This window comes from Somniosus microcephalus, unplaced genomic scaffold, assembly GCF_052327205.1.
Source record: "Somniosus microcephalus isolate GS21.2 unplaced genomic scaffold, FLI_Smic_1.0 unresolved_chr2, whole genome shotgun sequence".
Taxonomy (NCBI): Eukaryota; Metazoa; Chordata; class Chondrichthyes; order Squaliformes; family Somniosidae; genus Somniosus; species Somniosus microcephalus.
The window spans coordinates 79737532-79751482 of record NW_028225180.1 but is presented as its reverse complement, the minus strand read 5'-3'; the positions used below and the strand labels follow the sequence as shown (position 1 = coordinate 79751482).

At 51.4% G+C, this 13951-nt stretch overlaps 1 protein-coding gene across 1 annotated transcript; it reads left to right on the top strand.

Annotated features, from left to right (window-relative positions):
* Positions 1–871: 871 nt before the first annotated feature.
* LOC147092870 (transmembrane protein 179-like) lies at positions 872–13937 on the top strand. Its single transcript, XM_085976140.1, has 4 exons — positions 872–1276; positions 6123–6260; positions 9792–9870; positions 11910–13937. The coding sequence occupies exons 1-4, from the start codon at positions 969–971 to the stop codon at positions 12099–12101; spliced, it is 717 nt and encodes a 238-aa protein (XP_085832266.1). The 5' UTR covers positions 872–968; the 3' UTR covers positions 12102–13937.
* Positions 13938–13951: the final 14 nt, after the last annotated feature.

The window sequence follows — 13951 nt, the reverse complement described above, 5'->3', positions numbered from 1 at the left end:
ATCTGGGTCATTATCACATTGCTGTTTGTGGGATCTTGCTGTGTGCAGATTGGCTGCCGCGTTTCCTACATTACAACAGTGGCTACACTTCAACAGTACTTTGAAGTATCTTTAAAGACCTCTATCAGGTCACCCTTCAGTCTTCCTTTTCTAGAGCAAAGAGTCCCAACCTGTTCAATCTTTCCTGATAGTTGTAACCTCCCAGTTCTGGTATCATCCTTGTAAATAATCTTGAGGTCATCCAAAACTTGGCTGCCCGTATCCTAACCCGCACCAAGACCCGTTCCCCCATCACCCCCTGTGCTCGCTGACCTACATTGGCTCCCGGTCCGGCAATGCCTCGATTTTAAAATTCTCATCCTCGTTTTCAAATCCCTCCATGGCCCTCGCCCCCCCTCCCTATCTCTGTAACATTCTCCAGCCCCACAACCCTCCGAGATCTCTGCGCTCCTCCAATTCTGGCCTCTTGCGAATTCCCGATTTTAATCGCTCCACCATTGGCGGCCGTGCCTTCAGCGGCCTGGGCCCTAAGCTCTGGAATTCCCTCCCTAAACCTCCCCGCCTCTCCCTCCTCCTTTAAGACGCTCCTTAAAACCTACCTCTCCGACCAAGCTTTCGGTCACCTGCCCTAATATCCCCTCATGTGGCTCAGTGTCAAATTTTGTTTGATAATCGCTCCTGTGAAGCGCCTTGGGACATTTTACTACGTTAAAGGTGCTATATAAATGCAGATTGTTGTTGCAGTTAACTACCGTCTATGTAAGGTCTTATAGCACAAAAGGATTTGCTAATGCAATGTCACTCTCTACTTGAATATCGCAAAACCACAACAGCAAAAGTGCCACTCAAAAGAAAACTGTCGGGGAGACGAAGGGTTAAAATCCCAGTCAGCGATTGTGAGCCAGACGGTAGGGCAAGTGAACGCCCAGCTGAGATTTAAATCACTCCCCTTGGCAGTGTGGAGAGAGATGGAGATCCGGAACAAGCTGCTCTTCAGCCAGTGCTGCGCCTATCTCCTGGCCCTGCTCTTCTCCCTCTTCGTGGTGGTGCCTCTGGCGGAGAACGGACGTGAATTCAAAGGGAGGTGCCTGCTCTTTAGCCGGGCCTTTTGGAGAGAGGAGAACGCCACCGGCTCCCTCATCAGTCGTTTCGTGGTAGAGGAGTGGGGACCCCCGGCCGCCTGCCAGTTCTGCACCTTTGTGGGGGTCTTCACCCTGATCCTGTGCGCAGTGCAGGGCTGGAGGACCTTCTTCTACCTCTGCAAGGGGCACGATGAGTAAGTGATATTCTGGGCTGCGGGGAACCCTCGAAGTTACCCTCCTCCCCTGCCTTTCTTCCAGACCAACCTTCCAGGACAATGACACAGGCACAAACCCGCCGACTGAGCTAAGTTAGGAATTAGACAGCTCTGTGCTTTCAGATTCAGGTCGGACACTTTCAGGTTGTGATTTTTTTCGCTCTGTTTCTCTCTCTCTCTCTCTCTCTCCCCTCCTCCTCTCTCCTCCATCCTTCCCTCCTTTGCTCCTTCTCCCTCCCTCCCCCTCCTCTCCTCCCTCCTCCTCTCCTCCTTCCCTTCCTCCTCCTTTCTTCCCTCCGTCCTCCTTCTTTCCTCCCTCGTCCTTCTCTCTTCCTTCCCTCCTGCCCTCCTCCTTCTCTCCTCCCTCCCTCCCTCTCTCTTACTTCCCCCTCTCTCTTCCTCTCCTTCTCTCGCTCTCTCTCCTTCTCCTCCTCTCCCTCGCTCTCTTCCTCTCTTACCCCTCTCTTGCTCGCTCTCCCTCCTTCCCCCCGCACTCTTCCTCTCCTCTCTCCCTCTCTCCTTCTCCTCCTCTTCCTCTCTTACCCCTCTCTTGCTCTCTCTCCCTCCTTCCTTCTCTCTCTCGCTCCTCCTCCTTCCCCTCCCTCCTTCCTGATTTTATTGCCCACCTGAATCTTGACTGGGTGTGGCTCGTAGGTGCCTTGGTCCCTCTTTCCCACCTCCCCCCCCCCCCCCCCGGCCCCCTCCCGCCCCTCACACACCCCGGGCAAGAGAGCGAGTACTGTTTGGCTGTTCAACCAGGGGAGGGGGCATCGCAGCTGAGTCCGAGCCTGCCCTACGTGCTGCCTACACATGCACGCAGGGGAGTCACTAGACAGCGATCGAGAGCTCGGGGCGGGGGTGCGGACTGAGGCCAAGTGTGGGGCCTCCCACCCACCCCTTGCGGAGATCCGCTAACCCAGCCCAGAGCGGGGCTCGAACCTGCGACCCATGCGTCTCCATAACACAGCACCCGCTGAACTTGATTCATAAGCAGCGAGCGGGCTTTATTTCCATTCATTTACACGGGAGGAGGCCGTTCAGCCCCTCGGCACTGCTCCGCCATTCGAACAGATCACGGCTGACCTGTATCTCAACTCCAGCTACCTGCCTTGGCTCCACATCCCTCGCTACCCTTACCCAATGGAAGAATCTACCCATCTCAGCCTTGAAAGCTCCAATTGATCCCCAGCAACTGTAGCCTTTTGGGGGAGAGAGTTCCAGATTTCCTTTGTGCAATGAATTCACCTCTGAAGGGCCTAGCCCTAATTTCAAGGTGATGCCCACCTCGTTCTGGACTCTCCCCCACCAAAGGAAATAGTTTCGCTCCATATCTACCCTATCGAATCCTTTTAAAGACCTCGATTAGATCTCCCCTCCGCCTTCTAAACTCAAGGGAATACGAGCCAAGTTTATGCAACTAGTCCTCGTAATGTAACCCTTCAATCATTTAATTGTACTGACCGAACCGGTCACTAAAACCGATCGCTTTTGCCACTGTTGAAATGCTCCTTGGAGTCCAAGAAAGGAACTAAGGTGGAATTTTTAATGATAAAGGATAATGACAGGGGCGACACAACTCTGCAAATGTTCTTGTTTTCCTTTCATTTTTTGCGTTGCGGTTTAGAGTCGGGGAGATGGGGGGGGGGTTTTCTGGTGGGGAGGGAATGGAACCTCGGGTTGTCACACGAGGTATGACGCTCAGACGTAACACCGCACGTGATACATACAGGCTGTTGTTGGCTGTCGGGCTCGCCCCACCCACACTGCCGTGCACAAGGCAGCTGTCCATTACCGCTGGGGGGGGCGGGCGGGAGGGGGTGGGGGCAGGGACCCTCGTTAGCTGATCCGATCATCGTGACTTGCAGGCACAGTGGATTCAATCACAGGCCCAATTACATCGTCTGGACAAGAGGCCCATCTGACCAGGAGGAGCCTAGCTAATAATCTTGCCCCAAAGTGCGTCTCCTCTCCCGTCTCTCTCATCCCTTGGAGACGCGTTTCTCTGCTGTAAAATGACCAGCCTCTCCCTTCAACTGCGTGAGAATTAAATATTGCCGACTTGTTCCGGTTGATTTGATTTTGATTTTTTTTTTTGCTCATTGCAGCCATCCCCTTTTAGTAGGAAGGATGCAGAAGCAATGGGAAAGGCCCACAATGTTACCAGGGATGCCTTTTAGAATCCAATCAGTAAGGTTTCCCTGAAAAAAACCAAATAAATGTGTCCTTATTTTTTAAAAAGAGGGGCAACTAATCACAGAACGGAAGAAAACTTATCAAGCTGAATGATAATACCATTCTGGACATCACTACACACTGCGGTGCCCACCGGTCATGGAAGGATGTTACCAGGGATGGGGGGACTGTCACAGAGATGGAGAAGTTAGACTTTTATTTCAGCTAGAATCATAGAAATTTACGGCACAGAAGGAGGCCATTCAGCCCATCGTGTCCGTGCCGGCCGACAAAGAGCTCTCCGGCCTAATCCCACTTTCCAGCTCTTGGTCCGTAGCCCTGTAGGTTACGGCACTTCAAGCGCATATCCAAGTACTTATTAAATGTGATGAGGGTTTCTGCCTTGACCACCCTTTCAGGCAGTGAGTTCCAGACCCCCACCACCCTCTGGGTGAGAAAAGTTCTCCAACTCCCCTCTAATCCTCCGACCAATTACTTTAAATCTCTGCCCCCTGGTTGTTGATCGCTCTGCTAAGGGAAATGGGTCCTTCCTATCCACTCTATCTAGGCCCCTCATAATTTTATACATCGCAATTAAATCTCCCCTCAGCCTCCTCTGTTCCAAAGAAAACAACCCCAGCCCGTCCAATCTTCCCTCATAGCTAAAATAAAGCTAGAGTTGAAAAGGTTGAGGGGTGACCTGATCGAAGGCCTTCAAGATTCAGAAGGGTCCTCCTCAAGTACATAGTAAGAGATTGTTTGTTTCCACTGGCTGGTGAAGTAGTAACAAGAGGAGATGCATTTAAAATGAGCACAGGTGGGATATTAAAGGGTGCTGGGAGTGAGGAGGAGTGTGGGATTAGACTGGGTGGGATATTAAAGGGTGCGGGGAGTGAGCGGGAGAGTGGGATTAGACTGGGTGGGATATTAAAGGGTGCGGGGAGTGAGCGGGAGAGTGGGATTAGACTGGGTGGGATATTAAAGGGTGCGGGGAGTGAGCGGGAGAGTGGGATTAGACTGGGTGGGATATTAAAGGGTGCGGGGAGTGAGCGGGAGAGTGGGATTAGACTGGGTGGGATATTAAAGGGTACGGGGAGTGAGCGGGAGAGTGGGATTAGACTGGGTGGGATATTAAAGGGTGCGGGGAGTGAGCGGGAGGGTGGGATTAGACTGGGTGGGATATTAAAGGGTACGGGGAGTGAGGGGGAGAGTGGGATTAGACTTGGTGGGATATTAAAGGGTGCGGGGAGTGAGTGGGATTAGACATGGGTGGGATATTAAAGGGTGTGGGAAGTGAGGGGGAGAGTGGGATTAGACTGGGTGGGATATTAAATGGTGCGGGGAGTGAGCGGGAGAGTGGGATTAGACTGGGTGGGATATTAAAGGGTGCAGGGAGTGAGCGGGAGAGTGGGATTAGACTGGGTGGGATATTAAAGGGTGCGGGGAGTGAGCGGGAGAGTGGGATTAGACTGGGTGGGATATTAAAGGGCACGGGGAGTGAGCGGGGGAGTGGGATTAGACCGGGTGGGATATTAAAGGGTGCGGGGAGTGAGGGGGAGAGTGGGATTAGACTGGGTGGGATATTAAAAGGATGCGGGGAGTGAGCGGGAGAGTGGGATTAGACTGTGTTGTGTATGTAACCGTTTACCTTTAAGGGAACTATAGAATGTGACCGTTCGCCTTTAAGAGCACTACTTTAGGGTGGCACTATTTATTGGCTCATGTATACTGTAATACCGATAGTGACCACACCAGTATATAAGGGTTGTGATACGTTAACTAGATCAGAATCGCCCGAGCCTCTGAATAGTAAAGACGTGTTTTATTTTGTTAACCGTGGAGTCTGTGATTATTTATAATACAACCCACAGACTCCACGGTTAACAAAATAAAACACGTCTTTACTATTCAGAGGCTCGGGCGATTCTGATCTAGTTAACGTATCACAACCCTTATATACTGGTGTGGTCACTATCGGTATTACAGTATACATGAGCCAATAAATAGTGCCACCCTAAAGTAGTGCTCTTAAAGGCGAACGGTCACATTCTATAGTTCCCTTAAAGGTAAACGGTTACATACACAACAGACTGGGTGGGATATTAAAGGGTAAGGGGAGTGAGCGGGTGAGTGGGATTAGACTGGGTGGGATATTAAAGGGTGCGGGGAGTGAGGGGGAGAGTGGGATTAGACTTGGTGGGATATTAAAGGCTGCGGGGAGTGAGCGGGAGAGTGGGATTAGACTGGGTGGGATATTAAAGGGTGCGGGGAGTGAGCGGGAGAGTGGGATTAGACTGGGTGGGATATTAAAGGGTGCGGGGAGTGAGCGGGAGAGTGGGATTAGACTGGGTGGGATATTAAAAGGATGCGGGGAGTGAGCGGGAGAGTGGGATTAGACTGGGTGGGATATTAAAGGGTACGGGGAGTGAGCGGGGGAGTGGGATTAGACTGGGTGGAATATTAAAGGGTCTTGTCAATGACACATGTAGTCATAGAAGGAGAGTGGATGATGACGGCGATGATGTCACCGCGTTGGGGCTATTTATTATTTGCAAGGAAACAGTTCCCGCTGGGACGTAAACCAGAACACCAGTCCGCGTAGACACTCGATCTCAATTGTAATGACAGAGCCTCCTATGTTTTTTTTTCCCAGCACGTTCTTCTCTGCGTTCCTGAACCTGCTCTTGAGCTGCTCGGTGCTGTTCCTGACCATCGTGTCCAGCGTGATGATCAGTGTGGGCTTCAACATATGGTGTGACGTGGTCACCGATCACGGCAACATGCCCATGAGGTGAGTCGATGAATTCTCCTCCCCACTCCCGATTAAACCCAGCGGGAATGGTAGCCGAGTGGTTATGTTACTAGTAATCCAGAGGCCTGGACTACAACAACAACAACTTGTATTTATATAGCGCCTTTAACATAGTAAAATATTCCAAGGCGCTTCACAGGAGTATTATAAGACAAACAAAAAAATTTGACACCGAGCCACATAAGGATAAATTAGGGCAGCTGACCATAACTTTGGTCAAAGAGGTCGGTTTTAAGGAGCGTCTTAAAGGAGGAGAGAGAGGTAGTGAGGCGGAGAGGTTTAGGCAGGGAATTCCAGAGCTTAGGGCCCAGGCAACAGAAGGCACGGCCGCCAATGGTGGAGCGATTATAATCAGGGATGCTCAAGAGGGCAGAATTGGAGGAGCGCAGAGATCTCGGAGGCTTGGGGGGCTGGAGGAGGTTACAGAGATAGGGAGGGGGGCGAGGGCCACGGAGGGATTTGAAAACAAGGATGAGAATTTTAAAATCGAAGCGCTGCTTAACCGGGAGCCAATGTAGGTCAGCGAGCACAGGGGGTGATGGGTGAACGGGACTTGGTGCGAGTTAGATGATCCGGAGACGTGAGTTCAAATCCCACCACGGCAGCTGGGGAATTCAAATTCAGTTAATTAAATAAATCTGGAATAAAAAGCTAGTATCAGTAATGGTGACTGACATGAATCTTGTTATTCATGTGGAAATGACTTATGAAATAATACTGGGCGGTCTGCTGGTAGCGCTATCCAGGGAGAGTATAAATACTCGGGCATGGGCCCAGCTTGCTCAGGACATTCTTTAACAGGAGCTAGTGAAGGACACAACTAGACCTCCATGCTGTAAAACAGTTGATTAAAGCTTTGTTTAATGCTTAGACCAAGTGCCTAGTAGTTTTCTTACGTCAGTAACCATGGAACTACCGGATTGTCATATGTGCTTTAGGGAAGGAAATCTGCTGCCCTTACCCGGTCTGGCCTATATGTGACTCCAGACCTACAGCAATGTGGTTGACTCTTAACCACTCTCTGAAATGGCCTAGCGAGCCACTCAGTTGTACTCTTGTGATGAAATAACTCTGTGTTCTGATATTTGTACTTGTACTTGTAATGTCTGGAATGTTCCACCGGGGGGAACCACTAATGCTCCTCCCTGGCCCCGCCCCTCTTCTGGTATGTTCTACCAAGGGCTCGGTCAATGATGAACTCTGTTAACTCTGCCATGATTCTTACTTAATAAAAGCCTTCAGTCTTAAACTTTAACTTCACGGATTCGGGCAGTTATTTGGCACATCAACTCTACAAAGAAGTACCACACAGACTGCAGCGGTTCAAGAAGGCGGCTCACCACCACCTTCTCAAGGGCAATTGTGAATGGGCAATAAATGCTGGCCGCCCATATTCCGTGAATGAATTTAAAAAAAAGGATGGTCCACAGTGCAAAAGGGGTCACGATGGGCCGAATGGCCACCTTCCGTGCTGTATCATCCTAAGAGGATGAGGTGAAGCTGGACACCAAACTCGGGTTTTAAGAACCCGTAGATTGTAGGGGCGATGCTGGACTGAGGGGGGAGGAGAGGGGACAGCTTTGAGGTCCTGGGGACAGAATGAGCGAGAGTAGTTGACGGTACAATGAGTCTCGATTTCCAGATGGTGAGAAGCGAGGAATAGTGAGTGGGATGGGTGGGTAGCTCTCTCTCTCTCGCCTCTGAGTCAGAAGGTTGTAGGTTCAAGTCCCACTCCAGAGAGTTGAGCACAAAAATCTAGGCTCAAGATGGGAGTGCTGCACTACCGGAGGTGTGCCGTCTTTCGGATGAGACGTTAAACCGAGGCCCCGTCTGCCCTCCCAGTTGGACGTAAAAGATCCCATGGCACTATTGGAAGAAGAGCAGGGGACTTCTCCCTGGTGTCCAGGGCCAATATTTATCTCTAAAAAGCACTTCAAAAGTATCTCAATGGCTGTGAAGGGCTTTGGGACGTCCTGAGGTGGTGAAAGGCGCGATATAAATGCAAGCCCATTCTATCTTTCTTCATGAGAGATTTGGAGCATAAGAGGAACAAGACAGAAGACTTCAGGGGGACATCTGACCATGGAGAGGTTGGTGGCTGGAGATGAGGGAAGGAACTTCACATGTATCTATCAAGGGTGGAACATCATTGTGTAGAAACCGTATGACCTGCTGTTACGAGTCTCTCCCAAGTCCTTCCAAACGATCGTAGCAGACTGGTGTCCTTCTGCCCTTTTCCTTTGAGTTGAGAAGATTGAGGGGAGATCAGATCAAGATGGTTAGAAGGATTTGATGGGGTAGATGCAGAGAAACTATTTCCTCTGGTGGGGGGAGTCCAGAACAAAGGGGGCACAATCTTAGAATTAGAGCCAGGCCGTTCAGGGGTGATGTCAGGAAGCACTTCTTCACACAAAGGGTGGTGGAAATCTGGAACTCTCTCCCCCAGATCAGGCGTATTCCTCAGACGTTCACTTTCAACTAAAGTTTGAGGTAGCCGAATCCGAAAGACGTTTTTTATGATAAGCTTCGAACACCTGAGGTACATTTTTACAGTTCTTAGTCTTATTCCAGGATATCCACCAAAATCAAATACCTTTGATACCCGAGGTACAAAGAGTTGGAGACTTACAGAGCCTGCCTCTGAAGCCAAGAATCGCTTTGCCCCTTCAAGCGAGTCTATCATCCCATTTGAAAGTTCAATTTGAAGTTTTCTGCTAATGTAAGCTAATCATCTCTAGTCATTTTTCTGCTGACCCCTGCTATTCTTACAGTTAGATCAGCTGGTAGAATTAAGAATCTCTACCTCAGGTGTTCGAAGCTTATCATAAAAAACGGTGTAAACTACGGGTGCATCTATTTGATGCCATTTTTACCAAGGTCTTCTGTTTGTGTCGTTTTACGACGTGTAATTTAGGACACCTTAACAGGATGATCTATTGTGTTCTTATTTACCTCAGCTGGTTGCAACACAGAATCGTGTCTCTTGTTTCATTTGATGTCATTTTTACGAAGGCATGTTTCTGAATTTTCTGTGTTTCTTTCCGAAGTGTAATTTAGGACACCTTAACAGGGTGTACCATTGTGTTCTTTCCAAAGCTGTAAACTTCAGGAGCCTCCAACCTCCTGTTTCAATAAGGTTATTAATTCAGTGTCAACAACTTATCTTATCTCAATAGCCTGTATGCTGTTTACAGCTTCTCCATTGTTGAGGCTCCCAGATTCCCAAACCCAGTATGTCATGTTTTAATGAGGCTAGAATGCTTTCATAGAATGGTGTATTTTTCTGAATATGGCTTATTCCTTCACACTTTCACGACTGAGATTGATAGATTTTTGTTGGGTAAGGCTATCGAGGGATATGGAGCAAAAGCGGGTCAATGGAATTGTGGTACAGATCAGCCATGATCTGATTGGTGGAGCAGGCTTGAGGGGCTGAATGGCCTCCTCCTGTTCCTATGCTTTTTTCCCCGCGTTGCTCTGGGATTTACTGTTGCTCTCTTTGCTTGGCAGTTGTGAGGAGATCCAATCGACGAACCTTCACCTAGATGTGGACACGTCTGCCTTCTACATCCACTTCAGGATCGCCCAGGTGAGTGCAGCCGCCTGCCGTTGCCCTGGAAACCTCACAAATCGAAGGGGCTCGGCCTCCCCTACACCCCCCACCCTCCTCTTCCACCGTGTAGCTTGGGAGCGAGCGAGCCGGCCAGATGAAAGAGCCCCCCCTCGGGAGGGGAATAATCAGGAAGGAGTCACCTCCAATACCGGCAGGTGGTTCTGTGTCAGCTGTGGCTCAGTGGGTATCTCTCTCTCTCTCTCTCTCTCTCTCACCTCCGAGACAGAACGTCGTGGGTTCCAGCCCCACTCCAGAGACTTGAGCCCATAATCCAGGTTAACTCTTCAATGCAGTGCTGAGGGAGTACTGCACTGTCGGAGGGGCAGTACTGAGGGAGCGCCGCACTGTCGGAGGGGGCAGTACTGAGGGAGTGCTGCACTGTCGGAGGGGCAGTACTGAGGGAGTGCTGCACTGTCGGAGGGGCGGTACTGAGGGAGCGCCGCACTGTCAGAGGGGCAGTACTGAGGGAGTGCCGCACTGTCGGAGGGGCAGTACTGAGGGAGCGCCGCACTGTCGGAGGAGCAGTACTGAGGAAGTGCTGCACTGTCGGTGGGGCAGTACTGAGGGAGCGCCGCACTGTCGGAGGGGCAATACTGGGGGAACGCCGTACTGTCGGAGGGGCAGTACTGAGGGAGCGCCGCACTGTCGGAGGTACAGTACTGAGGGTGTGCCGCACTGTCGGAGGGGCAGTACTGAGGGAATGCCGTACTGTCGGAGGGGCAGTACTGAGGGAGCGCCACACTGTCGGAGGGGCAGTACTGAGGGAGTGCCGCACTGTTGGAGGTGCTGTCTTTTGGATGAGACGTTAAACCGAGGCCCCGTCTGCTCTCTCGGGTGGGTGTAAAAGATTCCACGGCCGCTATTGGAAGAGCAAGGAAGTTCTCCCCAGTGTCCTGGGGCCAATATTTATCCCTCAACCAACATCACTAAAAACCAGATGATCTGGTCATTATCACATTGCTACTTCTTGGAGCTTGCTGTGCGCAAATTGATTGCTGCGTTTCCTACATTACAACAGTGACCACACTTCAAAAAGTACTTCATTGGCTGTGAAGCGCTTTGGGACATCCTGAGGTCGTGAAAGACGCGGTAGAAATGCAAGGCTCGTCCGAAAGATGGCACCTCCGACCGTGCAGCACCGGGAGTGTCTGCCGAGATTTTGTGCTCAAGTTTCTGGAGCGGGGGGGTGCTCGGTCCCTCGACCTTCAGAGGCACGAGAGCGTGCTACCCATGAACGCCCTTATCCCGCGCCTGACATTGACCTCTCCGCTTTGTGGAGGCTGAGTCGTTGAGCCTATTCAAGGCTGATATCGATAGATTTTTGGACTCTCGGGGAATCAAGGGATATGGGGAGCGGGCGGGAAAGTGGAGTTGAGGTCGAAGATCAGCCATGATCTTATTGAATGGCGGAGCAGGCTCAAGGGGTCGAATGGCCGACTCCTGCTCCTAATTCTTATGTTCTTATTACAAGAATGGTTCCAGGGTTGAGGGACGTCAGTTACGTGGATAGACTGGAGAAGCCTGGGATGGCAGGAATGACATATGAGGAGAGATTGGGTCGATTGGGCTTATACTCGCTGGAGTTTAGAAGAATGAGAGGGGGTCTCATTGAAACTTATAAAATTCTGACAGGACTGGACAGACTAGATGCAGGCAGGATGTTCCCGATGGCGGGGGAGTCCAGAACCAGGGGTCACAGTCTAAGGATAAGGGGTAAGCCATTTAGGACAGAAATGAGGAGGAATTCCTTCACCCAGAGAGTGGTGAACCTGTGGAATTCTCTGCCACAGAGGGCAGTAGAGGCCAATACATTAAATATATTCAAGAAGGAGTTAGATATATTTCTTAAGGCTAAAGGGATCAAGGGGTATGGGGAGAAAGCAGGGACAGGGTACTGAATTTGGATGATCAGCCATGATCTTATTGAATGGCGGAGCAGGCTCGAGGGGCCGAATGGCCGACTCCTGCTCCTATTTCTTAGGTTCTTACGTTCTTTCCCCCCCCTTTTTTTTCAGTTCGGACTCTGGAGCATTTGGACGATATGGGTGGTGCTGGGCGTGCTGGCCTTCCTGAAGGTCTATCGGAACTACAAGAGGAAGGAGCTGGCCCGCTGCCTGTCCCGGGAGAAGGAGCTGCTCCTCGATCCCTCCTCCCGCAGGCAGCCGCCGCAGGAGCAGCAGGCCGCCGTGCCCAGCGTCTTCATCTGAGCCAATGGGGCAGGCCGGCGCCGCACAGCATGCTGGGTGCAAACCAAGCGCTAAAGACGATGCATTATGGGAAGAGGTCACATCCCAGGTCACGAGGCCTGGGGCCTATATCAATAGCCTTTAGTGGGACAAATAAGTTAACCCCTGCCCCCAGCCGCAGTCACACACTGGTGAGTAGCGTTGAAGAATTGTTGTATTTTTTTTTCCGTAGTAAGTTATTGATCTCGGATTTTTTATTGGTGGTTACAGTATCTTTCTTCACAGCCACGTGGCCACAGCAGATCCATGAGGTACAGTTCTGTCCGTGTTCCTCCCCACGCACGGCCCGCTCCCGAGTTCAGACCCGTCACCGATGATTTATTCCCCAACCCCGACTCGCGCTGGGGAACCGGTTCCATGAGGACCAACTGCCCTCCTCCGCTCCCTCCTGCGAGCGGCCATTTGTCACCTGTGAGGTCAGACGGTGAGCGTCGGCGCGTTAATCGACCGCGAGGGATGTCGCAGTCCAGTCAGCTTCCCGCACGCGCACAGGGCAAAGCTGCCCCTGCTTGACCGGCACCCCGTCCGCCACCTTAAACATTCACCCCTCCACCACCGGCGCACCGTGGCTGCAGTGTGTACCATCTACAAGATGCACTGCAGCAACTCGCCAAGGCTTCTTCGGCAGCACCTCCCAAACCCGCGACCTCTTCCACCTAGAAGGACAAGGGCAGCAGGCGCATGGGAACACCACCACCTCCAAGTTCCCCTCCAAGTCACACACACCATCCTGACTTGGAAATATATCGGCCGTTCCTTCCTCGAAATCCTGGAACTCCCTCCCTAACAGCACTGTGGGAGCACCTTCACCACACGGACTGCAGCGGTTCAAGGCGGCGGCTCACCACCACCTTCTCAAGGGCAATTAGGGATGGGCAATAAATGCTAGAGGGAGGAGGGCCTTCCTGAGTCTGTCCCCCGTCTCATTTCGACTCCGCACTCGACAACCTCTCTGAGCGGTCCGGGGACTGACGGGGGTGGGGGGCTGGGGGGCGGGGGGAGGTGGGTTGCGGGCGGGGTGGAGGGTGGTGCTTGTCGGGTACTTTTCCAGAAACACAGAAATAATTCCGTGCCCATTCCCTCTGTGGGCTTGACAATTAAAAGTATTTCAATGCCACTTAATTCCTCCCCTCCCCACCACCAACGTCCTCCCTTTCTCTTAGTGCTGGTCGGGGTTTAGCGGGGTTTGGGGTGGGTGGGGGGAGGTAGAAACAGCCAGGGTACCCGCTCCCGAGCTCCATCCAGTGACCCCACACCGGAAAGTGCCCGTGCGAGGATGAGGGCGCGATTGGGTTTCAACCTGTGATGCCTGCTGCAGCCAAATAGCCCCACTGCCTTGGGCTGCCAGGTGCCGGAATGCAGCCAGTCTCCCCTGGAACTGAGCTGTCACCATCAGGAGGGGAGGTTGGACGGTGGTGGGGAAAGTTACTATCGTGGATTAAAGCCAGGGACTCCCCACAGAAGGGGGTCTGGAGTCCTGGGACAGCCGTCCCGTCTCTAATATCTCAAAGCTGTGAAATAAGAAACTGTGTGGCGTGGATCTTGACTTGACCGTCGTGTGAAACGGGTGAAAACAAATCGGAATCCATGGATAGAAAAATAAGGCGAGATGTAAAATGGGTTTCCAACTCCCTATCGCCCGCTTTATAGAAAGTCCAGATCTGCCCCTGTGTGTTTTATTAACTGGACTTTTTTTTATGAAACTGTTAAAATTTTTTACTGGTATAAACAGTGTTATTATTATTTGTGCCACTTCCAGTCTATCATGTTTGTATTTATTAAACAACAATACAATGAGACTGTGTTCTGTG